The sequence below is a fragment of the Colletotrichum siamense genome, assembly GCF_013390195.1.
Source record: "Colletotrichum siamense strain Cg363 chromosome Unknown KSG_Cg363_contig01, whole genome shotgun sequence".
In the NCBI taxonomy this organism is placed as follows: Eukaryota; Fungi; Ascomycota; class Sordariomycetes; order Glomerellales; family Glomerellaceae; genus Colletotrichum; species Colletotrichum siamense.
The window spans coordinates 2,395,355-2,421,739 of record NW_023501014.1 but is presented as its reverse complement, the minus strand read 5'-3'; the positions used below and the strand labels follow the sequence as shown (position 1 = coordinate 2,421,739).

At 54.4% G+C, this 26,385-nt stretch overlaps 10 protein-coding genes across 10 annotated transcripts; 4 read left to right on the top strand and 6 right to left on the bottom strand.

The window, feature by feature from the left end:
• Positions 1–4,298: 4,298 nt before the first annotated feature.
• On the top strand, positions 4,299–7,964 carry CGCS363_v000617 (uncharacterized protein; the record flags this gene model as incomplete). The annotated part of the gene is made up of 1 exon (XM_036632466.1): positions 4,299–7,964. One exon carries the CDS (start codon positions 4,299–4,301, stop codon positions 7,962–7,964), a length of 3,666 nt encoding a protein of 1,221 aa, XP_036502671.1.
• Positions 7,965–8,881: 917 nt separating this feature from the next.
• Positions 8,882–9,633, bottom strand: SLD5 (DNA replication complex GINS protein SLD5; the record flags this gene model as incomplete). The annotated part of the gene is made up of 2 exons (XM_036632465.1): positions 8,882–9,422; positions 9,509–9,633. 2 exons carry the CDS (start codon positions 9,631–9,633, stop codon positions 8,882–8,884), a joined length of 666 nt encoding a protein of 221 aa, XP_036502672.1.
• A 698-nt stretch (positions 9,634–10,331) lies between these two features.
• CGCS363_v000615 (putative lactate 2-monooxygenase) lies at positions 10,332–11,620 on the top strand (the record flags this gene model as incomplete). Its single annotated transcript, XM_036632464.1, has 3 exons — positions 10,332–10,626; positions 10,679–11,071; positions 11,130–11,620. 3 exons carry the CDS (start codon positions 10,332–10,334, stop codon positions 11,618–11,620), a joined length of 1,179 nt encoding a protein of 392 aa, XP_036502673.1.
• Positions 11,621–12,481: 861 nt separating this feature from the next.
• On the top strand, positions 12,482–13,591 carry rds1-1 (Protein rds1; the record flags this gene model as incomplete). The annotated part of the gene is made up of 4 exons (XM_036632463.1): positions 12,482–12,597; positions 12,655–12,802; positions 12,860–13,387; positions 13,445–13,591. The coding sequence occupies 4 exons, from the start codon at positions 12,482–12,484 to the stop codon at positions 13,589–13,591; spliced, it is 939 nt and encodes a 312-aa protein (XP_036502674.1).
• Positions 13,592–14,117: 526 nt separating this feature from the next.
• Positions 14,118–15,887, bottom strand: cct4 (T-complex protein 1 subunit delta; the record flags this gene model as incomplete). Its single annotated transcript, XM_036632462.1, has 4 exons — positions 14,118–14,960; positions 15,011–15,666; positions 15,723–15,774; positions 15,837–15,887. The coding sequence occupies 4 exons, from the start codon at positions 15,885–15,887 to the stop codon at positions 14,118–14,120; spliced, it is 1,602 nt and encodes a 533-aa protein (XP_036502667.1).
• A 473-nt stretch (positions 15,888–16,360) lies between these two features.
• CGCS363_v000612 (26S proteasome regulatory subunit 7-like protein) lies at positions 16,361–17,838 on the top strand (the record flags this gene model as incomplete). The annotated part of the gene is made up of 4 exons (XM_036632461.1): positions 16,361–16,363; positions 16,419–16,510; positions 16,565–16,679; positions 16,729–17,838. 4 exons carry the CDS (start codon positions 16,361–16,363, stop codon positions 17,836–17,838), a joined length of 1,320 nt encoding a protein of 439 aa, XP_036502668.1.
• Positions 17,839–18,828: 990 nt separating this feature from the next.
• CGCS363_v000611 (uncharacterized protein) lies at positions 18,829–19,713 on the bottom strand (the record flags this gene model as incomplete). The annotated part of the gene is made up of 1 exon (XM_036632460.1): positions 18,829–19,713. One exon carries the CDS (start codon positions 19,711–19,713, stop codon positions 18,829–18,831), a length of 885 nt encoding a protein of 294 aa, XP_036502669.1.
• A 1,367-nt stretch (positions 19,714–21,080) lies between these two features.
• On the bottom strand, positions 21,081–22,368 carry CGCS363_v000610 (Cytochrome c1 heme protein; the record flags this gene model as incomplete). Its single annotated transcript, XM_036632459.1, has 4 exons — positions 21,081–21,753; positions 21,804–21,866; positions 22,006–22,163; positions 22,303–22,368. 4 exons carry the CDS (start codon positions 22,366–22,368, stop codon positions 21,081–21,083), a joined length of 960 nt encoding a protein of 319 aa, XP_036502670.1.
• A 732-nt stretch (positions 22,369–23,100) lies between these two features.
• AMT16 (Phospho-2-dehydro-3-deoxyheptonate aldolase AMT16) lies at positions 23,101–24,398 on the bottom strand (the record flags this gene model as incomplete). Its single annotated transcript, XM_036632458.1, has 4 exons — positions 23,101–23,261; positions 23,317–24,219; positions 24,275–24,332; positions 24,393–24,398. The coding sequence occupies 4 exons, from the start codon at positions 24,396–24,398 to the stop codon at positions 23,101–23,103; spliced, it is 1,128 nt and encodes a 375-aa protein (XP_036501692.1).
• Positions 24,399–25,205: 807 nt separating this feature from the next.
• On the bottom strand, positions 25,206–25,961 carry CGCS363_v000608 (UPF0641 membrane protein; the record flags this gene model as incomplete). Its single annotated transcript, XM_036632457.1, has 2 exons — positions 25,206–25,380; positions 25,432–25,961. The coding sequence occupies 2 exons, from the start codon at positions 25,959–25,961 to the stop codon at positions 25,206–25,208; spliced, it is 705 nt and encodes a 234-aa protein (XP_036501691.1).
• Positions 25,962–26,385: the final 424 nt, after the last annotated feature.

Here is a 26,385-nt window from a genome sequence, read left to right as displayed (position 1 = left end):
ACTGACATAGTGTGTCTGAGAACTGATACTGGGATTTCAAATGGAATAGTTACTATTATAACAAACAGATCACAGCCAGTTATATAAGCGAGTGAGACGAGTTGAGCCTACAGTAACTGGAAAGTCCCATCAGAATGATCCATGGAGCTATCATGTTTAGCTTTGCATGACGGATCAGATATGATAACTATGGTCTTTGTGATACTCTGCGAAAAGGACTGTCTTGCATGTCCTTGCTAAGCCTTAACAACCACCTTTATCTTTTATCCTCACTCACAACTTAACACATCTTATCTTGTGTGAGGTTATAGCAGAAGCTAATGTGCCTGAAACGCATCTTGAAATGAGTACTATATGAATTGAGTGCGTACTTGAGACCAAGTTTTGTCCACAGCTCTCATAGCCTTCCTGAGATGTATCTGGCAGAGCCTCGTGAATGAGCAGCATTGGGTATGGAGGGTGAAGGACCAATGACGTAGTTTCGGAGGAGAACGCGCCCTGCCACCAAGTAAGCATGTACTCAACTGTCAGAGCTTTATCAATCCTGAGCGTTAGGCAAGATTTAATATCGACGGGTAGCCTTTGCCTTGAAGCAATGGGTGATCCCAGTACATTCACTATGGAATGAATATGAGCAGCATCGTTGGTCATGATGATAACATAGCAATTAGAGAGGGCTTCAGGATCGAGTAGTGCAAATATTAATTGATCTCTGACGTCTGACTTACACGATGTGGCCAGAAGCCTGGCCATGTTGAAGTCGAGACAACTAGGCAAGGCGGAGGTCGATCAGATAGGAAACAAACAGTTGAATGCTCATCGTCTCATCACCTGTATCATTTAGCTACAATCCAGCTGGCAGTGACCGACCATGAGAGGCTGAAAACAGACATCGAGCCGAGTCAGCGACAACGAGCCAATATGTTCAATTCTAGCTTCATCGGAGCTCCCATTCCATTCCTCGAATGGACGCCATGCAGGTATTTCATCTTGTGGCTCAGCTGTGGCTACTTTGAAAGTAGCTGAGAAACGAAAACCGTCTCATGTCTCGGGCCAGCTGAGCAGGCCATCCGAAGACGACAGGCATCATCGTTCCCAAATGATACGGAACGAACGGATCTAGAATCTCAGTGTCTTCAAGCCACCGGGGACCCCTCGAATAAAGTGATAAAGTGGGACGAGGACGCTTTGAGGCTGGCAAGCTGGCATCGATGACGACTCACAGAACGCGGGTTTGGCGATTAGAGTTCAACAGCTCTTCAACCGTTTGCGGGCCGGATGAACGCTATCTCACAATGGTGACGCCAGCAACGTTCGGAGGCTTGACGTCGTGACATCTCTTGGCTGCAGGACGGACTTCCCTAGAGCTCTGGAAGCAGCAAGGAGCTTGAGCCTTGACCTCGATGCATTTCCGCGACTCGATCGAGACGAACTGATCTGTGCGCGCGCACTTAGAGTTTAGGGTTGATCAATGACTCTTTTCGTAGGATGGCCTCTCTTCCAGCGGTGATCGATGTTTCGAAATATCGACTAGCAGACCGCCAGATGCGCGAATGTGCGACTTTGCGACTCTGGACGCCGCCGCGGAGTCTTGATATACCTCAGGTTTGATAAGGGTGAAAATTCACAAGCATTTCCCCCACAGTCGCCAATCGTCGGTGAGGACTTTCGCATGACGGGGCTGCAGAGGGACTGCGCGGGCGGCGGTTGGCGTGCACATGTCTCGGAACTACTGCAGAGCACGTAAACGGCCTGCATGTTGCTTGGAATGAAGCCCACTTTGCCATCGGCTCGGGACGGAGGGGTTGCGGCAGTGGGCACGAGACAGTCAAACAGTGAGGCGGCGGCTGAGAGAGAATGTGCGTGGCTGGAAAGATAAACGCGCAAGAGTGACTCTTTGATCGCTGGAGAGAGAGGGAGAGAAAAACGACGTCGTCGTTGTCTTGCTTGGTCCCTGGGAAACTCAGTGTCTTCCGTTTCCACACGGTTCCCACTTTGGCGCATTCTGGGTGGATTGTCCCATCCCATCGGAGTGGACAGAGTGGACTGACCACGCATCGCAGGCGTGGGTTCGACAGGGATGGTGGCGTTGGCGGCCCCGGGGCTGACCGACCCCTTGACACTCTGGGGTGCTGCGGTGCTCTTCGCCTTCCGTGTTGATGTTGGCGTGCAGTTGCGTTTGCGGAGAGCCCTCACTTATGTAATACAGAGCCCCGATTGGCGCGCATTGTGGGTTTTGATGCTTCCACGAGTGTCGCTTCATCTTCATGCAAGGACTTCCATTGGCCAATGCAGTGTTATTGCGGGGGGTTTCTTCAAAGCGAGTTGAACGTCAAGATTTTTCCTTTCCTTTTTTCTTGCTACCCGTCTTCGCTTCCCTGACTCTGCGACAAGTCTTGGGCAAGCCGCAACTGGGTCAAGCAACGGCTCGGAGGCAGGGTGTTGGCTGTTGTTTCCTGGGTTCCAGGTTCCGTCTTGCAGGACGCCCTACCTATCACCGTCAGACAAGTTCCAACGGCACTTCAACATGCAGCAGCAGAGAAAATACTTGCCTCGCCCGCCCGCTGGTGCTGCTACTGCGAAAAACGTGACCAAGAAGAGATTGAGGTCAGACCGTCAGCCAGGCCCGCGAGCCCGCAGTCACGGCCTGCCTGCTGTGGCCGCCCCTCTCTCCGATCTGTGCCGCGCTTCTCCTCACATCTGGCAGCTGGTTCTGACGGAGATCATGCCAGGATCTGGTGACGGATGCGGGTTTCTTCAGGCGCTTTAGCGAGAGTTCCCGACGCCCAGGTTCAGCCCAGGCCGTCACCCCGTCCAGTCCGGCCGTCTCGCGCGCGGCCTGGTCTCTCGTCCGTCTGTCTGGTCAATTACACAGCGCCATCGCTGAGTCGTCGATCGACTGGTCAAATCGCTGACGCCGACGACCGACTCAGGGAGGGAAAAAAAAGAGGCCCCGTCGACCCAAACGGTGCGGTTTGCCGCCCACCTGTGCCCGCTTTCGCTACCCTTGTCACTGCAGTTAGTGGTATCCAGCGGTGTTATGCGTTGCAAAGAGGCAGGACACTGCAATGCGAGGCACATGCTAAACACAGGAAAAAACACCGCACAGCATGCAGACGCACGAAGGAGGAGCAGCTCCAGAATGAGGTGCAGCAGTTAGCAGCAGCCGCAGCAAAAACGAGGAAGACTCGGCACATGGCCAAGCGGCACGTTTGGCCTGCCTTTTTCCTGATAGTCGTCGCAAATATCTCATGCAGTCAGTCATTCAGCGCAGCGCAGCACAGCGCTTCGCCGCACTCCTTCGAGCGCAACGCAATGTCGTGTTGGGTTGTCCTTCGGGTTGCTGAATTCGGACCTGAGATAAGTAACGGACGGGACGGAAGTTGAACACGGTTGGGGTTGAAGCTGCTTTTGTTGTCATGTTGTGTTGTCTTGCCGTCATTCGCTGCGACGGTACAACGCAGCAGCCGTCCGGCCGTGTGGCAGTCAATCAATCACCACGGCAATCACTGCGACACTACGGCTTCTTCTTGGGCCTTCAGGTCGTGTTCTCGACCCAAGCAATGCGGGTGTTATTCCACGACCTGCTGCTTGTTTCCCTTCCATTTTCAGCCTTATCCCCACGAGCGTGGAACTGAGACCCTGACCTTAATCTCCTACGGGCAGAAGGGCCCCAAAGAATCGCAATCAGAGGTTGTCCTGCGCCGGAAAGCTTCCTCAGCAGAGGCTTCCCCGGTTGGCCGGCAATTCCCTGTTCTGGGCCATAATGGGCATAATCATGCCATGGGTTCCCAAAGGTCGCCCAACCTCTTGCGGCGGCGCGTCACGACCACACCACCATCATTGCCATAACATCTCATACTTATTCCTCGCGTGACCCGCTCCCGCGCATTTGGCTGTTTTCTTTGTCTTGCAAGCCTCTTGCGCCTTGTTCGTGCTTGACATATGCGCTTCCCCAAGCCTTCCGCCTCCTACCCTTTTTCGTCACTTTGAGTCTTCCTTGGTCCTGTCGCTAATACCTTAGCCTTGGAACTCTTGGACCTTGCTTTCCCTGTCGTACTACTGCACTTAAATGGATGATTCGATGGAGCCTTCCTGCACTAGGGCTCCATTTTCGACTTTGTCCTTCTCCGATTCGAAACCGCTTTTTTAAACCCCCGGCGTCCCCCTTCCTCCCCCGGACGCCATCTGAAGGAGATTCGGTTTGAGCCTGGTGGAAACTAGTAGCCGACTTCGATTTCACTACCACCATCAACCAACCTATTGGTGTTGCGTCAACTTCAAATCATCTGACGGTCATGGCCGAGGCCGACCTCGTTCGCCCTGCAACGTCGTACTCAGGCGCCTCGGGTTTTCAGAGGAGGTTCCTTCTCTCCAGCCCGGGGCGACCTCGAACTGCTTCAGGACTCGGCGATCCTAAATTTGAAAAGACACCATCGACTGCCTTGTCTGTGAAAGTCACAATCAAGTTTCAGCCGTCCCTCGATCTCACCTACGAAAGACAGTACCAGGCCTCCCACGGCTTCCAACCGACGGACCAACTATGTCACACCCTCATCCGTCGTCTTACACATTGCTCAACCGAGCTGCTCACCCGCAGAGACTCAACCGCTCTCGAGCGTTCCATACCTCAAATTGGAGATGGCAAGCCGCTGCGGTTCGAGCTAATCTACCAAGTTTACAGAGGAGGACCGGAGCCATGGGCAACCAAGTCCTTCAAGTCATATCAGAAGTTCCCTCTCGACAAGTCAACGGCTATGGAAGTCGCCCGCTCTACCGACCGCATTATCGGTTCCTTCCTTAAGCTCCACGACCGGTCCTTCAGATGGATGCATGGCAAGATACGCGAGAGATCAGGAAGCGAGCTTGAGATTCTCAAGCCCCTGAGCAACCCCGTATCTCTCCTTCACATTCCACAGTCACGTTTCATTGATACCACCCAAGACTGGGAGTTTGTCCCTGGCTACGAAATCACACTGCATTTTCGAAGTCGATGCAAGTCCCGTAGACAAAGGGAATGGGAACGGACCATCACTCTCAAGAGCACTCAGAGCTCTCCGCTAACGCTGTCTCATGGCGAGGACATGGCCTGGGTCTTGTCGACAGCTATGCAACGCTCTCTGGATTCTAGAAAGATGGCCTTCGATAGGCAACATCGGTCCTGCAACAGATTCGATTACCTGGAGGAGTGTCACCATTCTGAACAGAACGCCGTTCACGTCAACTTCCAAATCCGAAATCAGCTGGGCTTGGATCACAGACATCTCCGCCGTGAGCTCGACAGCAACTTGCTGCTGTTTCAAGATCCCAACGGTCTTGACTGTGAACAGTTTGTAAATCAACTCGAGCACGCATTTACTGCAGTGCGAGATGACACCGACAAGGAGCTGAACGAGATGGATGACCTCCGATTGACAGTTTACGAACTCTCTGGCCGGGGTTGGAAGGCAGAGAAACCATTCGCCGTCTGTCTCGACTCGACTGCTTGTTATTCTAGGAGGACTGTTAAAGCCGTCCTCGATCGAGTTCAGACAGGTGTCGCAGATATCCTCGGTGGTCACGACATGAGCATTACTCTCATGGTCCACAAGCGTGGCCATTTGGTTCTGGACAAGACTCTCGTGGCCCGTTCGCCATACTACGCAACGGGACAACGCCAAGGCGAAGATCCTGAGACAATCAAGGAGATGTTTTTGACGAGACTCAAGGACCGAATCCGATCCGACATCTCCATGGTGGTGAAAGACACGTGCTCGCTGTCCGATGCCGAGCCCCAGAATATCCGTGTGGTCGAGCGCCCCGTCTCTGCAGCGAATGACCCTGCTGAGATGGAAGCTTTGCCGTCAAGCAGCCCGCTCCCGATCCCGACGCCGCATGGGCCCGTGCCGGACTCCTTCGATGAGAGTTCCAACGAACCGTCCGAACTTTTGGCACGAGATGAAACGCTTCAGAATGATGGTGGGGTTGAAACGATGGCCGACGGCGTCATAGGCACCGTGGGGCATTCGCAACAGCCTGAAACTCCTGCCAAAGCAACATCGCAGAGTCTGTCCTTTTCGTCGGCCGAGGATGCCACTTCTACTTATCAGTCTTCGTCGTCAACTCCTAGTCTTGTTGACAGCGACATTGGTACGCCCCGCGAGAGCTTGTTGATTACGCCCACCTTTTTGCGAACGCTGTCAGGCCGTCCTCAGCCGTTTGATGCGAACCCGAATATTGCGGATTCCGAGACCTCCGACAGCGAGCTAATTGAAGATTCAGCCGTAGGACCGTCGACTCCAACAATGGCGCGTTTTAATGGACCACGACAGTTCAACTTATTTGGCAAGGGACCTCGCTCCATCTCCCGGCAGTCTTTGACGTCGATTGACTCCGATGCCGACAAGCGCTCGCTGGCTGATTCGCAGCGCACTACCGAGCCCGAAGATGTCCAGGTCTCAGATTCCAAGCTCGGGTTGACTTTGGTTGAGCCTCGATCGGCACCTGTGGCCGACTCACTGGAGTCTCAGCAGGAAACGGCCACCCAAGAGCCCGTTTTCGAGGGTTGGTTGGAGTACTGCTGTGTGCCCATCGAGGATGAAGAGGTTGCCGCGCCTGAGGCCCCGGTCGAAGAGGTGACTACTGCAGCCGAGGAGCCGACGACAGATCTTGTGATTGTTGTCACTCCTGTCGAGGAGTCAACATCAGAGCCTGCGATTGTCTTCACCCCCGATGAAGAGTCGACAACAGAGCCTGTCATTGCCATTATCCCCGACGAGGAGTCGACGACAGAGCCTGCGATTGTCATTTCCACGGAAGAGGAGCCAACGCCACCGGCATTGCCATCTCTGCCTTTGGAGGGTTACTTAGAGTATGCGGTTGAACCAATTATCGAGGAAGACGAAGACGACTCAGATGGCGAATATCACGATGCGGACTCTATCGCACCAGCCGCGTTCATGTCTAGTCCCTCTAGCTTTGCCACCGCGGCTGAGACTAGCCTCAACTCTCCCATCAGCCTGGATTTCGCGATGTCCTCTAACTTCAAAGCTGATAACACCACGAGCGCGCCTGACTTCCTCGAGGTGACAAAGACCGATCCGGTTGTCGAGGATGCGGAGCAGAAGCCCGCCCCGACTTCTCAGGTCGATGCCTGTACGTCTTCACATGACACCACCGAGCCTACTCCAATCCCTCTCGTTCCCGAGACCATCGAACCCTCTCCTGTACCCGAAGCCGAGAAGCCTTCCCCGGTTCCCACAGAACCCCGCGAGCCGAGACTTGACCCTGCCGCCGAGATTCACCGGGATCCGTCCTTCCTTGTTCTGAACGAGGCACCGTCTGTATCGTCGGAGGCCCCGCGCACGCCGACGTCAGACTCCGCCTCGTTCAGTGACAAGGACGATGAGCCCCATGAAACCTCCACCCCTCCGCTGATGACAGAGACTGAAGACTCGGACTACTCAGAGCCTTCCGAGCCAACTTTGCCGTTTCCCGAATTTGCAGTCGATGATACTCCAGGTCCCGACGACGCAAAGTCAAAGTCACTGTCCCATTGGACACTCTCGAGAGCTTCTTTCACTGCCGACGACTTTATCGACAATTATCTCGGACATCACCGCAAGATGTCGATCCCGCGTGCATTGTATCCACGGCCAAATTCGTTGTACGCACTGAAGAATTCGAGCACAATGTCGTTGGGCCACGGCCGCAAAGTTTCATTGCCAACAGCGGGCATCTTTGGCATTCACGAATCAAGTCGTCTGGATCTGGGTCTCCGCGGCGCCCTCTTTGGTCTTGCCTCGTTGAAGAAGCAGGGTGGTTTGGAGAGAAAGAGGTCACAGGTTTTGTTGAAGCTCGAGAACGATAAAGGCATGGTCATTGTGCCAGGCAGTCACAGCAATCCAAGCAGTCGCCGCAACAGCGAGGCGAGAGGAATCGGGGGTGCTGGTGTACTAGGACTTGGTAACGCTTATGCGTTTTGAACACACGCACAAATCCCTAGGTGGATGGGGTCGTTGACTTTGGGAGGATCGCAACTGGCATTGGGAGGGATTGGACGGCTGGACGGCACATAGGATAATTGGAAACTGGGAATCTTGGGTTCGGGGTTTGGAGACGGTGTCCGGATGGAATTCCGTTGACTCTTTGCGATTTGGCGTTTTGGGGGCATCTTCTAGAATTTGGAAAGGTTCCAATTCATCTCGCAAGCGATGCATGGCGGGCACAGTTCATTTAGAAAAAGAGGGCAGCAGCCGGACTCCCGCAGAGTCCGGCCGCAGCAGCAGTGCTAGACATGCACGAGTATTGGAAAATGTATCAAATTTCTTGCCATCATACCTCATGATTCTCGTGATCTATCTTTGATTTGCAAGCACCATAGCGAATATGGCTTCTATCCAAATTGCAACAGCACCCTTCATGAAGGATTCGCGTCAATTTGCCCCTCCTTTCCGGCCTCCTTGACGGAATCTGGCCACTTTTCCCTCTCTGACCATCATTAATTGACGTTGATCTTGTAGCTCGGCAACGCGGAGATGCTCAGCCTGACTTCGGAGAGGCCCGACGCGGGGCAGACGTACGACTGTCATTTCCGAACACGCGGGGGGGGGTCATCCCCGGGCGTTCGTCCCCTCCAAGGCTGACGTTCCCCAGAATAGTCGACTGACCCAGGATCCTTCCCAGGGTCCTTGACCTGAGTTGACATCACCACGTGGGCTTTGCGAGGAAATGTCACGCCACGCCGCGCAGGGCAGGTCAGCGCCGCGAACAGAAGGGTTGTCGCCAACTCTCCGGCTTGACCCGACCATGCATTCGCCGCGTCTGCCGTGACCCCGGGATCCGCGTCGGCGAATGCATGCTTCGCAGCCCGTCTTGTATGTCCATTCCGCGCTCCAATCGCTCAGACGAGCTCCGCGTCGCCCGAATCAACCACAGTCTTGGCGCTAGACCACCTCAGGATCAAGATATCACCCGTCTTGCCGTCCACAACACCATCCGAATCCGTGCCCTTTCCCTCCACAGCCACGTCCCGCAGGAGTCGAATGAATACGGCCGTATCCAGGTCTGGACCGTCAATCATACTGATGTTCCCCGCCGTGTCGTTCAGATTCTGCAGTGCGGGCGGGAAGGACGACAGGAACGACGACAGGTAGTGGTTATGCAGAAGGGCCTGGTGGCGCGTCGCGTAGGCCAGCTCCGTCTCGGACAGGCGGGCGCGGAGGAGCGGGGAGGAGAGGTAGTGCAGGGCGTGCTTGTCGATCTTGGCGATGCGGGCGCGGAGGAAGCTGCGGACGAGGAACTTGAAGCGCTCAAGCTCGGTCTGGATCACGATCAGGGCGAAGTTCGTCTTGGGGTCCATGTCGCCCGTCAGGTCTTCCACTTTTTCGATTTGGGCCTTGATGCGGGCATTGACGCGTTCAAAGAGGTTATCTGGAGGCCACCTATGTTATTTCGCGATAACAAGTCAGCTTCATCTCTCCTTCGCCAGCGTCTTTCTTCATTTGGTTCAGGACGAGGGAGGTTTTACTCGAGGAGCTCTGGGGCGGAGCGTTCTGCCACCCAGGCGCGCGTCAAGGCTTGCAGGTCGCGTGTCTCTGCGGGGATCGAGTGGAAGACGGGGTCCACCTCCCGGAGGATGTCGTCGATATCCATTTGTGGCGGTGGTGCTGGTTTGGCCGGGGTGCGCTATGGCATTGTGTGAGGTTCGGTGTAGAACGCGACGGGAGTCGAAGACTCGGCGGTGGGATTGGAAGAATAAGAATCGCGGGGTGTAAGGCAATTCACAATTCGATGGTGGGGTCACACGTCGCGCTTGCACTGTGGATGCAGCTCACTGCAGGGGTCTTAAGGGGTACATTTGGGGGGTACCGGGAACAGACTGTGGGGAAAGAGTAACTCTCTATCTTCTTGATCGAGAGTTCAGCTATTCACTGTTCAATATGTCGCCCCGTTCGACTTTCTCTTCAGAATTCTCTGCTACGATGATTTACATAGAGGTTCGAGTGAACCAAGCTACACCGGGATCTGTTCCGCAGCTGCATGCTCGCAGTGGGGAACTGGCATCACAGCTGGGACACAGGCAGTGCCTTTTGATGTTACTATGACGAAGCTGCACGGAAAGCTTATGCCGAGGCATCTCACTCGACCCCAACTCCGCGGTCCCCGAAGTGTTCATAAAATGCTAAACAAATCCAATCTCACTTCAGCAGCTCTCAGACTCGAATCACAAACCAGCTATCATCTTGCATGTTTCCCGCTTATTCAACAATTCTTACAAAGTCGGCAAAGCTGTCGATTTCAGCAGACTCATCAAATTCAATTTTACAGCCGTAGACTCATTCACTTTCAAAATGGGCGACGAAGGCGAAGGCCGCCCTCCCTACTCTTCCTATGCCGTCAGCATCTACCAACAGGGCATCATGACGGGCCAATTGCCCGTCGTGACGACAGATCCCAACAAGTTGGAGGAACAGGCCAGAAAGGCCATGGGCAAGGAGTGCTTCGGCTACGTCTTTGGAGGTGCCGGCGAGCTCTCTACCATGGACGCCAATCGCCTCGCTTTTAGGCAGTGGAAGATCATTCCTCGTTTCTTGAAGCCAACTAATCCGCGAGACCTGAAGACTGAGCTCTTTGGCGTGACCTACGGTACGTCTGAAGCCCCGGGGCAGGTGGCTGTTCAAGGCTAAGACATGCCCAGAATCACCGGTCCTTATGGCTCCCATCGGTGTCCAGGGTATCTTCCATGAAGACAAGGAGACCGGACTCGCCTCCGCCTGCGCAGAGCTTGGCGTGCCCTACACCCTCAGCACAGCTGCGACCTCTACAATTGAAGAGGTGGCATCCGTTATGGGCGACAGTCATCGTTGGTTCCAACTCTACTGGCCCATGGACGACGACATCACTGGCTCTCTGCTGCGAAGAGCAAAGGCCGCAGGATACAAGGTTCTTGTGGTGACTCTTGACACCGTGACGTTGAGTTGGAGGCCTGCCGATCTGGATTCCGCCTACCTTCCGTTCATAACCGGCACGGGCAACGCGGTCGGCTTCAGCGATCCCGTCTTCCGAAAGAAGTTCGCGGCGGAGAACGACGGTGAGGCGGTCGAGGATAACGTGATCAGCGCATCCCTCCCGGTACTGGATCAGCCAAGCTTTCCCGGGTGACCATCACACTTGGAAAGACTTGGCTCTTCTCAGGAAGAATTGGGATGGGCCCATTGTTCTGAAGGGTGTGCTAAGCGTAGAGGACGCCAAGTTGGCTGTTGAACATGGCATGGACGGCATCATCGTCAGCAACCATGGCGGAAGACAACTCGATGGTGGCGTCGCCTCGCTGGAGATGCTCCCTGAGATTGTGGGTGCCGTGGGCGACAGGCTTACCGTCATGTTCGATTCGGGCATCCGCACTGGAGCGGATATCGCGAAGGCGCTCGCATTGGGAGCTCAAGCTGTCTTCATTGGTCGGCCAGCCATCTACGGCCTGGGCATTGCAGGGAAGGAGGGGGCGAAAGCCGTTATTGCTGGCTTGCTGGCTGACCTGGATCTGACCATGGGATTGTCTGGCTTCAAGAGCGTGTCGGAGTTGAAGCCGTCCATCTTGCGCCAGGTTCGTTATGGCGGGGACGTTAAGGCTAACCTTTGAATGTGGATCGCGGCAAGTGGATGAAAGCATCCCTCTTTGGAATAGAAAAACCATCGTTAGGCCGACATGTAAGCTTAATTGGAAAGCGCAGATCGCAAGCGGTTCCCCATCGAAGCTCTGTGTTGACAAGGTAGTAGTGCCGCGAGCGACCAGTCTCGGAATGCATATCATCCGGTGATATTGAGGACGGGAATGAGAGATGCCACCAGGCTAACCTGTCGGCTGCTGGCGTTGCCTCGAGCTAACATACTCTAATGCAAGCACCAATCTCATCGTGCACCAAAAGCATTCCTGATCTGCTCCGCACTTTCAGAGAATTCCGGACCTTCATCCGACCCAACTCGTTGACCCAAGCTTCGGTAGTCATTTCTGCTCATCCCTGGGGTAAAAGCCCCTCACTCACTAACACACTTGAATTCATAGACAGTGTCTCACGCGGCTTCGGGCCCTTCGGGTCATCTGGCTAGCCCTCTTCTTTTGGGGGCGACACGATATTGTTTGATGGCAACGCGCCAAGTGACGGGGTCGATCCTTTCTGCTTGGAATGCAATGCCTGATCACCACGAGACTGACTATCGCTAGAATGCATCCAGTGAGCCCAATAGCCTCACGGAACGCCTTCAAGCCGCGGAGATCCGTATGCAATGTTTCTGAGTAATCTCGCCGTGAATTCTACGGCTCAAGCATCGTCACAGCCCACATGCTGACAGCCGGGGTGAATAAATACGAAGACTGCTCCCAAGAAATAGAGAGAAACGAAAGAAGTACAGCAGCATCCCTCTATCCACTTTCCAACTCTTCTACATTCTCTTAGATCCAAGCTCATAATCTTCGTTTGTATCCTTGTTAATAATAATCAAGATGCGCGCATCGTCAATCCTCGTCGCTGCTGCCTCGGCGGCTTCAGTCCTCGGTGCTCCCTTGGAGAAGAGGGCCAACTACGATCCTCTTCCGGGCGGCGATGTAGCCATCCTCCAGTAAGTCCATGTTGCAGGTAATTTTCTTCTTGATGCCTGAACTAACCACCCGCGAAGATATGCCTTGGTCCTGGAGTATCTGGAACGCGAGTTCTACGGACAGGGTCTCGCCAACTACACCGAGGCAGACTTCTGCGAGTTCGCCGGCGCCGATGATGGCAGCAGATTCTACAAGAACCTGAAGAACATCTACGAGGATGAGAAGGTCAGTTCCATCTTGATGAGGGAGGTTTCCTAAACAATAATACTAACAAACCTGTAGACCCACGTGGACTTCCTCAAGACAGCTCTCGGAACTTCCGTCTTTGACGCACCCACCTTCAAGTTCCCCACCACAAAGGCCCACGACTTCATCGCCCTCGCTTCCGTCCTCGAGGGCGTTGGTGTGTCGGCCTACCTCGGTGCCGCCGCTGTCATTGCGGACAAGGCCTACGTCACACCCGCCGGCTCCATCTTGACCGTCGAGGCCCGGCACTCGGCCTACATCCGCGCTGCCCTCGGCGCCAAGCCCTTCCCCAAGGCCTTTGACACTCCCCTCGACTTCAACCAGGTCCACAGCCTCGCCGTGCCGTTCGTTGCGGCGTTGGCCCCGAACACACCTGCCCTGCCTTTCAAGGCCTTCCCCAAGATCCAGACGAGCTTCGTTAAGGGACGCAACATCGTCATCTTTGACGGGGCGTACGCTGCTGCCTCCGCCGCGGGACTCGTCCCGGCTGGTGCCAAGGTGTATGCCGTCTTCTACAGCGGTCTGGACATTTACTATGTTGAGGTTACTGTCAGCGGCAACGATGTGAGTTTTACCCCTTTCTGACTCTGCGCGTTGTTCATGGACTGATAAGCGATGCAGTACGTTGCCAACGAGATCCCCGATGGCGCCGAGGGCCAGGTCTACGTCGTTCTCAGCACCGCCGATGGTACCGCCGCCAAGGTGTCGGACGAGAACACGATTGCTGGCGTTGGAATCGTCGAGGTCGGCGACGCTTCTTACCACTAAACTCTTTGAGCGAGAGTTCCAAAGGGGAGGCCTGGGAACGTGGTACATACTTTATCTAATATCTCTTTTTACTTTTCCATATCCGGGCAGCCGATTGCCTTAGTTTCCCAGCATAATTCTATGTAGAATATTCATCCGCTTCGGTTTACTGAATAAAGATACTTTGACTTGCTGAGACGGGAGTTTGAACTGAATCGTAGCTGAGTGATGCTCATTTGTGGAGTTGCACCTCATGTCCCCCATTCGTATGTACCATTCAATGTGAGATGCGCGGTGGCTGAACAGTTGGAACTCAGGTAATCGCCGACTTATGCATCGTCTTGATCAGTAACATGGGCTATCCTCAAGTGTCATCAAGGTATCTGTTGTGATCAATTGCTCTTAGCTTCTAATAGTTCTGACGCCTTAATCCCAGGCCCACGTCTATACCGTGATTAAGCCAGGGCAGCCGTAATGTACATGATCACCAAGCCCGGATATCCCCTTTTGCTTTTTACTTTTCATTTCGTGACTCATATCTCCCCATTTATCGGGTGAGAGCAATGTCGTCTATTCTGAGAATCATCTTGACCGTCTCGGCAGCCAGCTCGATGGCGCTAGTGCTCACCAACAACGGTTGCAGGACGTTCTCCTTGGAGATGTTGGTGTTGACGCCGCCGGACTTGATACTGACACCAGCATTCTTCTCGCCCAGCTCGTGCCTGTGGCGGAGCTCGGTGACGACCTTGATGCTGTTGAGACCGGCGTTCTCAGCCAGGGTCGTAGGAACCACCTCCATAGCATCCGCGAAAGCCTTCCAGCAGATGGCCTCGGTGCCCGTCAGAGCACGAGCCTGCTTGGCCAGCTGAGAAGCGATCTCGATCTCGGCGGCACCACCACCGGCGATAAGAGCCTTCTTCTTCACCAAGCAACGGACAACGCAGTGGGCATCGTGCAGACTGCGCTCGGCCTCATCAAGAATGAGGGAGTTGGCGCCACGAACAACGACGGAGACCGTCTTGCCAGTGGCCTTGGCGCCGCTGACCTTAACCATGCGGGCACCGTTGGACTGGGCCTCCTCAACGAGGTCGGCCGTACCGAGCTTGTCCTCAGTGAAGGAGTCGATGTCGGCGATAGGCTTGCAGCCAGTGGACTTGCAGATGAACTCAACCTCGTCACGCTCAATATCCTTGACAGCAAGGATGCCCAGCTTAGCCAAGAAGTGCAGGGAAAGATCGTTGACGGCGTCGCGCAGAATAGACTTCTGGATGAAGAGAACATTGCACTTCGCCTTCTTAATCTTCTTGACCATGTTCAGAAGGTAAAGACGTTCCTCCTTAACGATTTTGTCCATCTGTCTGTAGTCGTTCACCTGAATGGTGTTTTCCATCTTGATTGGTCAGCGAAGGTCGAATAGGGGTATTTCAGGGGCAAACATACATCAGGCTTAGGAGGGCTGAGCTGGAACTGAATAAGACCAATCTTGGCCTTCTCAATTCTCGCGGGTCCTCCGGCGCCCTTGAGAACGGGCTGGGTCAAGACCAGACCGTCCACAAGCTCACTGTCCTCGATAGTTCCGCCAACCTTCTTGATTATTCTGATGTTCTTAAGATCGACGTTGTCGGCCGTCTTCAGGTCGATGGTCTTGACAACAGAGTTGACAGCCATGGGACCCAGAATGTTCGAGTATTGCGATACAATCTTGGAGGAAAGGGAGGTATTGGCTGCCTGGAGCAGGGAAGCGGTATCGGTGAGGGAGATAGGTTGTGACATGTCGTGAAGAACCTCGACAGCGGCGGCCGCAGCTCTTTGGAAGGACTCCGAGATTACGGAGGGATGAATTCCTTTTGACAGAAGGCGGTCCGCAGCACCCAGCAAGCTACCGCAGATAACAACGACCGATGTAGTACCATCTCCCGCCTCCACATCTTGCGCTGCCGAGAGGTTGACCAACATCTTCGCTGTAGGGTGCATGACCGACATGCTCTTGAGCATCGTGTTTCCGTCGTTGGTAATGATCGTCTCGCCCTTCCCGCTTCGGATCATCTTGTCCATGCCTCGGGGGCCCAAGGACGTTCTGATGGCATCGGCGACAGCTAGCTGGAAGTCAGCTTCTGCTCTGTGGAGCTCGTGAAGAAGTCGCGTTGCTTACCTCTGGCAGCAACAATGTTGGAAGAGCGGACCGCGACGGGCTTCTCCTTGTCCTAGGAAATTGTTAGCAACAGCTCTGCTACCAGAGCTTCGTCACCGGCACTCCCCGCCATACCTTGAAGGCAGCTTGGTTACCCCCGGCGGGGGCAGGTGCAGCTGTGGCCATTTTGGATGTTTTTGCTGGTTTCCTGGGTTGTTTCTGAAAATTCAAGGTCGGAATAGCAAGATAAAGTCGGCGGGGAGAGATATGGGTATCGTCTTGGTCGTGTCCCGCTGTCGCCTTCTTTTGCGATCGCCCACTTTCTCTCAAGTAGCAGCCCCCCAGCGGTGGGATATTTTTTAGCGGGCGGCAGGTTGTTCCTTCCCCGGCACCTCTGTTTGCATTTTGCCCCAACCGGCCTAGCTCCACAGCAGCCTCGCAGCTGTGGCCCGTGCTTGGGGAGCTCAAGGCAACCTGGGATTACGGAACCGTCTTCCATTACCATCTCCAATCCACCCCAGCATTACCATCTTGACGACCATACCTCCCACTCGAGAACCTCACGAATTTACGCAAAAGTCCTGCCTTGATCTCTGAACTTCCAGACCTTACTCCACAAGAATTTCCGGCAGCAGGACGCCCAGTCCTCATTCTGCATCATGGTATTGATGACCCTTGCGTGTGCATCCCGGTGACAGATGTTAACCAGTCAATTAGCCTTCCGCTACCGGCCAGAACTGGGAGAAGTACCAGAAGACCTACGCAGACGACGAGATCGAGGAGAAGAAGATCACGCCACTGACCGATGAGTGCGCATTTCCGAAAGCTTCGTAATCCATATGACGTCGACTAACGATACCCAGAGATATCCAAGTGCTGAAGACCTATGGCGCTGCGCCCTACGGTGCCGCCATCAAGAAGCTCGAGCAACAGATCAAGGAGAAGCAAACAAGTGTAGATGAGAAGATCGGTGTCAAGGTAGCTCTCTTATTTTATTGGCAAATTGGTCAATGACTGACTCGGCCAGGAATCCGACACGGGTCTTGCCCCTCCTCATCTCTGGGACGTTGCCGCCGATCGTCAACGAATGTCAGAAGAACAACCGCTCCAGGTCGCCCGGTGTACGAAGATCATTCCCGACGAGAAGGACGACTCCAAGAGCAAATATGTCATTAACGTCAAGCAAATTGCGAAGTTCGTCGTCCAGCTCGGCGAGAGAGTGTCTCCGACGGATATCGAGGAGGGAATGCGAGTCGGTGTTGACAGAAACAAGTACCAGATTCTTCTTCCTCTTCCTCCCAAGATCGACGCCAGCGTTACGATGATGACGGTCGAGGAGAAGCCCGATGTGACATACGGAGACGTTGGTGGATCAAAGGAGCAGGTTGAGAAGCTGCGTGAGGTCGTCGAGATGCCCCTCCTGTCGCCGGAACGCTTCGTCAACCTCGGTATCGATCCCCCGAAGGGTGCCCTGCTGTACGGACCTCCCGGAACGGGAAAGACCCTCTGCGCGCGTGCCGTCGCGAACAGAACGGATGCTACGTTCATCCGTGTCATTGGTTCTGAGTTGGTCCAGAAGTACGTCGGTGAGGGTGCGAGAATGGTCCGTGAGCTGTTCGAGATGGCGCGGACGAAGAAGGCCTGCATCATTTTCTTCGACGAAATCGATGCCATTGGTGGTGCTCGTTTCGATGATGGTGCTGGTGGAGACAACGAGGTCCAGAGAACTATGCTGGAGCTGATTACGCAGCTTGATGGTTTCGACGCTCGTGGTAACATCAAGGTCATGTTCGCTACGAACAGACCCTCTACCCTCGACCCTGCGCTTATGAGACCCGGTCGTATTGATCGTAAGATCGAGTTCTCCCTCCCAGACCTCGAGGGTCGCGCCAACATCTTGCGCATTCACGCGAAGAGCATGTCAGTCGAGCGCGATATCAGATGGGAGCTTATTTCCCGTCTTTGCCCCAATGCAACGGGTGCCGAGCTTCGTAGTGTGTGCACAGAAGCTGGTATGTTCGCCATTCGTGCCCGCAGAAAGGTGGCTACGGAGAAGGACTTCCTCAGCGCCGTCGACAAGGTCATCAAGGCCAACCTCAAGTTCAACTCTACGGCCAGCTACATGCAATACAACTAAGGAAATCAAGCGGAAGAGGCACGGAGTTGATGAAATCGTTTCAGGCTGTAAGAATAGGCTTGGGGTTAGGGAAGGTCTAGAGGGCGGGATACCTTGCTCGAGAGAAATAGATCATGCTTTTCCATGCGCCAATATGGTGATGTCGCCTCAACAGTGACGTTGAGAAATATGAGACTGGACTTGGTGGGCGTATTGATCAGTCGCAGCTCCGAAGGGTAGTATTCAGCAGCGTCCCACCAGACTCCTAGGGAGGCAAAGCCTTACTCGCAGCCAAAAACGCAACTTGAAGGACTCGCTTAATGCTTCCAGCATCTGCACGTCGAAGCCGAGAGAGAGGCCCTACTGCTGGCCCCATCTACGTTTCTTCCGGCAGACATTGAGACGATGAAGCAAGCTGGCGCCTGTAGGCATTCGTCCTGGCATACTCGTTTGGCCTTGCTTGCGCATGAAAACGTGGACGCTATAGGCATCCTCGTTCTTACATCTTCGAAATGACAAGTATCCTCTAGCCTTCAGAGTAGTTTCTGAATGAGGCACCACACGATGCTGGCATGTTTGACGCGCAAGGCTCGTTGACAACACCTCAAAGATTGGAGATCAAATTATAGGTCAGACGTGCAGACCCGCTGTCTCTTACTCGATTGTGATATTGATTTGTAGAATTACATTTACCAATGGGGCTCTATAGCCTTCCATTCTATGCATAGAGCCTTGCTGTTCACTGGCCCCTTTCCCATGCCTGATGTTGGCTCCTCCACCACAGTAAAATCCCATAATGCTGCCTCAGCGGTGCCCAAAAAGTTTCCAATGCCAAGTTATGATAATGCATGCCTTCATTAGCAGCACCTCGCACTCACCAGTGCGCCAGTCCGGTTCGACGACCGCTGTTGTTACGTCCCTCCTCATAAGAAACCTGTTGGAATCATGTGAACATGAATAGAATCCCCCGTAGTCTCCCCATTGCAGCTTTCGAGGAACGGTACCTCACTTTTAAACAGATTCCATCCGTGACAGACAACCCAGACAAGCGACGTCACCCTCGGCGCCCTTCTCTATACAGCACCGACTGCAGACCATGGTCCTGTGCCCGCCGCCCGTCCAGCCGTCATGTCGTTTCTCCTGTCCATTTCGAGTCTCTCTCTCGTTTCTTTGTCGTTGTCGTGTGTCGTCAACGTCGTCCATGTGGAATGACCTCGACATATCCTCCTGCTCAACTTCGTCGCCATCACTAGGCCGGCCGTCCTTCTTCCAGCCTTGGCATTGTCTGATGCACACGTAGCACGTCCGTTGACCACAACCCTCGCAGTCCGCAAAGGAGTCCAGGTCTGACTTCTTGGTTGGCCGTCGATGGCAGATGTGGCACGGGCTTAGAGAGGAAGCCGGGGTTCTTGATTTGTTGGCCGTTTCGGCCTGGTCCTGGGGCCCTCGGGCAGCTTGTTGAGATGAGGGCGACTTGCTCCGTCGTTGCCTATGCGATGATGTTGCTGTGTCCCATACACCCGTCTCGGCGCTGTCGTCTTCCTCGTCGAACATGCGTTGTCTTTTGGAACCAGGCAGCGGCGCTATCTTTCTAGGAACGGCGTCGAGGCTGTGGTATTGTTGGTCGCCGAGGCCGCCGTGTTGGAAGACGATTCCATTACTAGGCAATTGGGGGGAGAAGTCTGGATGCTGCTGCTGCAGTTGTTGCTGTTGCAGCTGCTGCTGAATGGGCCTGCCAAAAGGGCCGTCAGCTTTCCAGTTCGTCGAGGCGATGGCCGAGTACTGGGCGAGTTTCTCGTACAAAGGCCCCTGTATCTGCAGGTCGGTTTCGTTGTCTCGTCTTCGCTTTCGGCCTGGCAGCATCAGCCGAGGATGCTCCTCGGCGATGGACGGCATTTGGTGTGGTTTTGGGTGGGTATCGGGTGTCGTTGAGATGGGAGGCGAACTGCAGAGGTGGTGGTATATCGCTCGCTCCTTGCACAGATTCGTGAATTCCAGATAAACTCCGCAGGAACAACGATGGAATATGGAGAGGGGATGGAGGAGGGAGAGACTTAGAAAGAAGACTTGGTTTGGAGATCTGAAGGAGGGGGAGAAGAAAAGAGGAGAGGCCGTTAGAAGAGGAGAGACAGAAAGTGTGATGATGGTGGAAAGGTGTGTCTGCCTCTCACTCAGCGCTCTCCTTGAGTCGGGTTGATTGCTCCTGCAGGTAGGTTCCGTTTTAGGTGGACATGCCGCCGTGCGTTTATGAGGGTGGACTGGCACGGCGCGGAGCTTTCACGCCTGATTTGCCTGTGTGGGGTGCCTCTGGTGGGTTCAGCCAGCGGGCGGCGCGGCAGCCAGATTCGCTCAAGAGGTGCGGGCTTGTATTCCCACCACTGTCAGCAGACTCAACAGCGCTCCGTCTAGCTGCTCGGAAACCGCGCCGGCCGCTGGAAAATCCGCTGTCGTTCTGTCCAGCGCTTACCCAGCTCGCTCAACCGAGCAGGTGCTGTGCAGCTTTCACAGGTTGAGTGTTGTCGACGGGAAGTCGGAACTGACTGCGACCCACTGATTCGTCTATCGCACCCGCCAATTGACTCTCAAGGTGCCTCATACAAACTACCTACCTGACCTGACCACTGTTCCTCATCCAACGTGAGTTATTTGTACTTCGAATGTCCTCTCACACTCATAAGTGCCGTGACCACACAGCATCTTGACATGCAAGCCCTAGAACTTTCTACGAATTAGGGGTCTTGGAAGCAATTCGGACGAAACATGTCAAAGACCCGATAAGAAGTCATTTGTGAAGTTGCCTCCGATGTTGCATTTGACCCTTTGTGGTTTGACTCCGTCTCGGTCATGGATTCGCCGAGGTGACTCCAGGATGCATTGTTTGTTGGTGTCGCTGTCTGCTCAAAAGCCCTTTCTCTCTGCAATCATATATCATGACAGTTTACAACATGAGGGCATTGATTACCATCTTTGCGATTCCATGTGCCCAAGTTGTCTTTCTATTGTCGCTTGTGCGTGGTCAGCAAGATGATGAATGAGCAAATCACACAAGTCATTGTCAGGCACGTGAAAGAAGTAAGCGTAGACATAGAAGACTTGTCATTATCAAGAAATCAGGTATTGAAAAAGGACCATCTGATTTACACTCTATCGCTCCCCCGTTTGCTCCCAACGATGAATCTCGTCTCTGCCGCCTCCACGAACAAAGGAGCTGTTTTAGAGAGCCTAGTATAACATACACAGAGACAACCGAAAGTTTGCGTAATTTAGTGGCGAACCTTGGTCTCCTTGGGAGGGTCGTACGCGAGCTTCCTCGACTTGAGCCAAGCCCACTTGTACTTCTTAACCCAGACGCTGATAGCCCAGAGCGTGGCCGAAACGACAAGAACCTTCATACCCATGCGCTTGCGGTCATCCATCTCGGGCTCAGCGGCCCAGTTGAGGAACTCAACGACGTCCTTGGCCATCTGAGAGGTCGAAGCCGGGGTCTCGTCCTCGTACTCGACGAGGCCGTCGTAGAGGACACGGGCCATGGCGATACCGGTACCGGGGAAGTAGGGGTTGAAGTTCATGCCGGGGGCGACGACAGCGCCGGCGGGGGGCTCGTCGGGGTAACCAGTAAGCAAGCTGAAGATGTAGTTGCAGCCACCGTGGCGGGCCTTGATGATGAGAGACAGATCGGGGGGGAGGGCACCGTTGTTGGCAAAGCGGGCAGCCTCCTCGTTCTTGTAAGGGTCGGGGATGTAGTCGGACAGCTTGCCGGGGCGCATCTCGATGTCGCCCTGCTCGTTGGGCTCACCGGGGTACTCGTTCTCCTCGGCCATCGCCTTGGCCTCGTCGACGGTCAGGACAGTACCGACCAGGGCACGGTAGGGAACACGGCTGAGGGAGTGGCAAGAGGCGCAGACCTCGCGGTAGACCTGGAAACCACGGCGGAGACTGCAATTGTGTGAGCGTCATTTACCAGGTAGCGTGGGGGGATTGCTTACGCCTGGTGGTCGAAGGTCTTGAACCATTGCTCGTGAACCCAAGGGTAGTTGGTAGGGTGCAGACTGGTATCGAATGTCAGCTCGACATGCCTTTGTTTCGGTGCCTCCGGTGCATTTGTAGATTATGCCTCAACCCAGCAAGGGATCTCGGAATCCGAACAAATTGGCCCGCAGCAACCTTTCTCGGATGGGGAGAACTCACCCCTCCTCAGCGGGCGTGGCAGCGTTCGCCGAAGGTCCGTAGAGGTGGTAGTACCAGGCCATAGAGCCCAGGGCGAGAGACGTCGACGCAACGGCGGAGATGTTCAATCGGGAGTGGGAAGCTTCGGCACCAGCGCCGGTGGAAGTGGACGCCGCACGCTGCGTGGATCACTGTCAGTGTTCGGTCCCCAAGTCATTGATATCTCTCGATGGCCACTGAGGCGGTTCCGGGGGTGTCGTGTGGCGGTAGGTCGGATTGCCTCGGGAAATTGGCTTCTTGATCAGCTCATGTGCGTACCTTGGAAATGGTGACGGCGCCATTTGTGAAGGTGCGCGCCGAGCGCAAGCAGGACCTTGCCAACATGATGGGCGAGCTGTATCCGCAGCTACAGAGACAGCCGCGAACAAAATGATGGGGCAATGGGTGGTAGGTCCTCTCGTGACGGAGGTCGTTTCTACGGTACAGTAGTCGAGGCAGGAGAAAATCGCTGTGAGGCAGTTTTCGAATGCCTTAGGTATGGGACGTCTCTGATTGGCTAATGGCTTCGGTCAGCAACATGTTCCGGTCCGGTCATTTTTCGCTTGATTCCTCCCACCCGGTGTTGCCCGTCGACCAGAAGTATTTCCGATCGCCCGTCGCACCCAGCGCCGTCGTGTCGTCATGCACCGACCTGAGAAATATGCCTCGCTTGATTGGCCTGGACCCATGCAGCCAGCCAACTTGACCTGCATCACGATACAACATTGGACGAACATTCTTTCCTTTTTGACGATCACTGTAAGTATGCAAAAGACATAAACCAGCAGCGTTTCGCGTTTTTGGCTGTTCCATGGCCAATTTCGATTCACCACTTAGCACACGCAATATTCTCTTGAAGGGTGCGACAAACATCTCACGACAACGCAATTGACGACAGTAATCGGGTATCAATGGCCGTTTTTTTTTATTATTTTTTCAGAAAACACGCAACTTTTATCTGAGCCCGCAGGCTTGTGTAGCTTACACCTACGTTGATGGCAGGCAAGCTGATGGTATTATGCACAATTCCCTTTCCCGATCCAAACTCAATGCTCCGAAATCAATAGCTTTCCACTCTCAGGCGTGGCCATTTCTGCTGAGGATTTCGCGGCGTCGCTTTACTGCGCTGGCGAGCTCATCCAGAACTGAGACGGTATCGTCCCAGTGGATGCACGCGTCGGTGATGCTGACACCGTACTTCAAAGCACTGGGGCCCTCCTTGGGAACCTTCTGGTTGCCTGCAACTTATTAGCTTATGCTTCCATCATTCTCAGCGCCGCGACAAGTACTAACCCTCGTTGATGTTGCTCTCAATCATGACACCCATTACGGCGGTCTCGCCCTTGGAGATTTGGGCCGCGAGCTCGCTGGCGACCTTGGGCTGGTTCTTGTGGTTCTTCAAAGAGTTGCCGTGACTGCAGTCGACCATGAGCCTCTGGGGCAGGCCAGCCTTCTCCAGCGCCGCCTTGGCCTCGGCGATGCTCTTGGCGTCGTAGTTGGTACCCTTGGTCCCGCCTCTCAGGATAACGAAGCAGTCCTCATTGCCTACTGTGCCGACAATAGCGACGACACCGGGCTTGGTAACAGAGAGGAAGTGATGGGGATGTCTGACGGCGCCAATGGCGTCAATTGCGACTCCGAGCGAGCCATCGGTACCGTTCTTGAAGCCGACGGGGAAACTGAGACCGCTGGCCAACTCGCGGTGCAGCTGGCTCTCCGTGGTTCTCGCGCCGACGGCCCCAACGGACAGCAAATCAGCGAGGAACTGGGGCGAAATAGTATCCAGCATCTCGCTAGCAATGGGCATACCCTTGTCCGTAAGATCGACGAAGAGCTGTCTTGATAGGCGGAGACCCTTGTTGATCTTGAAGCTGTTGTCGATATCGGGGTCGTTAATCAGACCCTTCCATCCAACAGTTGTGCGCGGCTTCTCCAAGTAGGAGCGCATCACAATGAGCAGCTCATCCTTGTGCTTCTCCTTCGCGGCGAGAAGAAGGTCGCAGTACTCGAGAGCGGCCTTGGGGTCGTGGATCGAGCAAGGACCAATGATGACCAGAAGTCTGCCCTTCTCGTCGGTGCCATTGACTACGGCTGCAGCCTCCTCACGGCCCTCGATAACGGTTTGCTTCGACTTGGGAGTTTGGGCAATCTCGTGCTGGAGCAGGTCGGGAGGAGTCAGAGGGTTGTAACCGCGAACTAGGAAGCCAATTAGCCTTGAAAGTTATTTGGAGGTTGCCGATTGAAAACATACTTCTCCAGTCTTCACTCTCGGCCTTGTTGCCAACGTTCTTGTTCTCGATGTAGAAGCTCTATGGTGGAAGGTGAGTCAGAGGTAGGCGCAGACAGGGTGTCGAGGGGCGCTGACTTACAGACATGGTGAATGCGGGGAAGGAAAGCAACAAATACGCTCGAGTGAAATGGTAAACTTGGGTGAAGCCGAGTCTGCAACAAAAGTCTCTGGAGGTAGACAAGTGAAAAGGAAGAAAATAAACTTTTCTCTCTGCTTGGAGGTTGTGTCGAGAAGAGAGTCACAGCAGCGCAAAGGTCGGAGCTTCGAAGAATATCAGCAATGAGCGAAGACTCATTCGTTCCCCCCCTGCCCTGTGCCTGTACCTGTCGCCCCGTCGCCCACACTTGCGACCCCCCGGCCGGCAGTACCCCGCCGAGGACCGCTCGAGAAAGAAAAAAAAAAAAAGTTGGTCGACATGCAACTTGCCACCAGTGAGGGGCATCCTTGCTGTGCTTTTTTCGCCGTCTTTAGCTGTGACGTGCCACTGTGGGACTGTCCGACTGCGCTGAGCATTAGACATGGCGCCACACACTGGGTCTCACCGCCTGGAGGACATCCCAAGAGCACCGGACAACGGGCCTTTGCAGGCGATGCGAGGCCTGGAGGGGACGGCAGTCGGGTGAGCAACAACATTGTGTGCCTTTGCAGGTGACAGTGCAGGACAACTTGGGATGGCGACACACCTTCAATTCATCCCATGCGTCTGACCTATCGGGGAGGAATACTAAAAGCACATGTCGTTTCATTCTCAATCTAACTCTAGCGGCACATTCTACTAGTAACATCTCAAGTCTACCCTTGCCGACCTCGCTGGCATTTTCGTTCAATCATAGAAGCATGGACAACGTCTGCGTTACCCGTTACTAGACCAACGCAAGCACCGACACCCCGCCTACAAAGTCTTCTTAAGGGGCTTGTAAGCCTCCTTCTCCATACGTTCAACGCCATTGAATCGCCCGTAAACGAACTTGAGAAAACTCGTGCTCAATGTCATCAACACGGCCGAGAAGGTGAACAACCCTACTCTCTGTGCCGTATTCAAGACTGCGAAGATTGGGTACGGGTAGCTGGGACACGTTAGCCTCCTAAGTCTTCAATTCGGACATATCCGTGCTTACGCTCCGTTCTTGCTGAAGCACAACTCAACCCAGCCCCAGTACAAGAAAGCAAACACCATGCTAATAGTCATGGCTGAGTACGCGCGGATAGTCCATGGAGGGCTGAACAGGATCAAGTCGAGGGTCAGGACCACTGCCGGCACAAGGTGAAAGCCGACATCTGGAAGCCAGTGAAGCTCGAAACCCTCGGGAATCAAAAGACGCTCGTCGATTGAACGAATTCCCCAGTACAGGATGCTGATGAGGACTTCGAGGGGAGCGGCCGTAGTCGAGAGAGCGTTCTTGACGGCGAACAATTGAGGGATCAGAGTAATGTCGGCTAGCAGACCAATCCCAAAGGTGGTTGCAGACAAAATCAAGCCGATGTTTGTGAGATGCTGATAGTTGCCTCCAAAGCCCATAGAGATCTCGTGCGTGAGAGTGCTCAAGAACTGGAACGAAGCGAAGAAGGAGCAAAGGCCGGCAACATGAAGCAAAAGCGACAGTGTTCTCGACGGGGACTCAAGCCGCTGCAATCGGTGACGAGCCATCTTGGTGAACTGGCAATTGGTGTTGATCTCGCGCGATTCGTGTTTGTTATGGTCTAAGTTGTTGGGTGAAGGGATGACAGGTCCAAGGCCACGATGGCGGGTCTTCTAAGAGATGAATGTAGAGGGATGGCGGCGGGCGCAAGGGAGGATCACGTCCGAGCCACTGGTTTTTGTAGGTATTTGAGACGAACCTTGTTAAGAGGAGAAGATTTTCGAAGACATAATGTTCGAATCCTTTTTAGACATTGTCCCGACGGAGCGTTTTGGGGCCAATCAAGGGACAACGGGAGGCATCGTCAAAGTGACGGGGCCGCGGCATGTTGCAACTTCCCGGCGCCTTCGGCAGGCTGGGCTTCGTCATGAGGTCACTGATGGAGCAGAGTCCGCCAGAGTGGCCCCTGATCTGAAGTCCCAGGCAGATCCA